Source organism: Quercus robur, chromosome 10 (assembly GCF_932294415.1).
Source record: "Quercus robur chromosome 10, dhQueRobu3.1, whole genome shotgun sequence".
NCBI classification, from domain to species: domain Eukaryota; kingdom Viridiplantae; phylum Streptophyta; class Magnoliopsida; order Fagales; family Fagaceae; genus Quercus; species Quercus robur.
In genome coordinates, this window is record NC_065543.1 from 36904245 (window position 1) to 36906082 (window position 1838).

Here is a 1838-nt window from a genome sequence, read left to right on the forward strand (position 1 = left end):
ATCCAGCTATCTTCGAGGATGCTACTGGTTGCTTAGGCCGTGAGTTTCAAGCATATGAGGTTTGGGCTGCGCTTAAACAAATGGCTCCTCTTACTGCTCCTGGTCCCGATGGGATGTCGCCCATTTTTTATAAGTCTTTCTGGCATATTGTGGGAGAGGCTGTTAGGACGATGGTGCTTCAAGTTCTTAATTTAGGTGTGGTTCCAGAATCCCTTAACTCTACTTTTATTGCTCTTATTCCAAAAGTGAAGCAACCTAGGAAGGTCTTTGATTTTCGCCCTATTAGTTTGTGCAATGTGGTCTATAAACTAATTTCCAAAGTTTTGGTAAACCGGCTGAAAATTTTTTTAGTTAATGCTATTCCTGAATCTCGAAGTGCTTTTTTGTCCGAAAGGCTTATTTCTGATAATGTGTTAGTTGCTTTTGAAACGTTCCGCTACCTTAAAAGGAAAACTCAAGGGAAGTTGGGTTATATGGCTCTTAAGCTTAATATGAGCAAAGCATATAATAGGGTGGAGTGAGAATTTTTGGAGAAAACCATGTGGCATTTAGGGTTGGGGGATAGAATGGTTAGCCTTATTATGTCCTACATTACTTCGGTCTCTTATTCTGTGCTTCTTAACGGGCAGCCGATTGGGTGTATTAAGTCGGAGAGGGGTTTACGCCAAGGTGATCCTTTATCACCTTATCTTTTCCTTATGTGTGCTATGGTACTTCAAAGTTTGTTACATATGGCTGAAATGGAGGGGCACATCCAAGGAGTGGCCATTTGTTGGAATGGGCCAAGGGTTTCTCACTTGTTTTTTGCTGATGATAGTGTGTTATTTTGTCGGGCAAAAGAGGAGGAATGTCAGACAATTTTGGATATTTTGACTACTTATGAGAGAGGTTCGTGTTAGAAAATTAATAGAGACAAAACTAATATTTTTTTTAGCTCTAATACTTCTTCTGATATGCAGTCTTGTATTTAGAGTATTTTGGGTGTTTTGGCCATTTGGCAATATGAGAAGTATTTGGATATGCCAGCACTTGTGGGAAGAGCCAAGAAGCAAAGTTTTATTTATATCAAGGAAAGGGTTTGGAAAAAACTTCAGGTGTGGAAAGAAAAGTTGTTGTCTCAAGCAGGGCGGGAGGTGTTGATCAAAGTTGTCATTCAAGCAATTCCAACATATACTATGAGTTGTTTTAAACTCCTTAAGGGTTTAATCAAGGAATTGGAAGTTATGATACGAAAGTTTTGGTGGGAATATTGTGGCGGTAATAGGAAGACCCATTGGGTAAAATGGGATAGGCTTTGTGAAGCTAAGGAGGTTGGAGCAATGGGGTTCAAAGAAATTGAGAAGTTTAATGATGCTTTGTTGGCTAAGCAAGTTTGGCGGCTGATAAATAATCCTACTTCGCTTTGTCATCGTGTTTTTAAGGCGAGGTTTTTTCTGGATTGTTCTATTCTTGAAGCTAGGGAATCTACTGTGGGTTCCTATGCTTGGAAAAGTCTTCTTAGTGCAAGGGATGTTATTCGACAAGGGATGATTTTGTGAGTAGGGAATGGGGATTCTGTGCAGATTAAAGGGGACCGTTGGCTGCCAAACCAAGCTTGCTGCTCTGTTATTTCATCTTTGCCACAGGTGGATGATGATACAAGAGTAAGCTTCCTTATTGACCAAGACAGATTTGCATGGAAGGAATCATTGGTTAAGGAGCTTTTTCTCCCTCACGAAGCTAACATTATTCAGGGAATTCCTCTGAGTTTTAGGTGACCTCCTGATCGCATTGCTTGGGCTCCTACTCCTTCGGGTATATTCTCAACTAGTAGCGCTTACAAACTAATTGTTTTAGGT

General features: G+C 40.3%; 1 protein-coding gene across 1 annotated transcript; it reads left to right on the forward strand.

Annotated features, from left to right (window-relative positions):
• Positions 1 to 1019: 1019 nt before the first annotated feature.
• LOC126704106 (uncharacterized mitochondrial protein AtMg00310-like) lies at positions 1020 to 1538 on the forward strand. The gene has a single exon (XM_050403138.1). It carries the CDS (start codon positions 1020 to 1022, stop codon positions 1536 to 1538), a length of 519 nt encoding a protein of 172 aa, XP_050259095.1.
• The last annotated feature ends 300 nt before the right edge of the window (positions 1539 to 1838 follow it).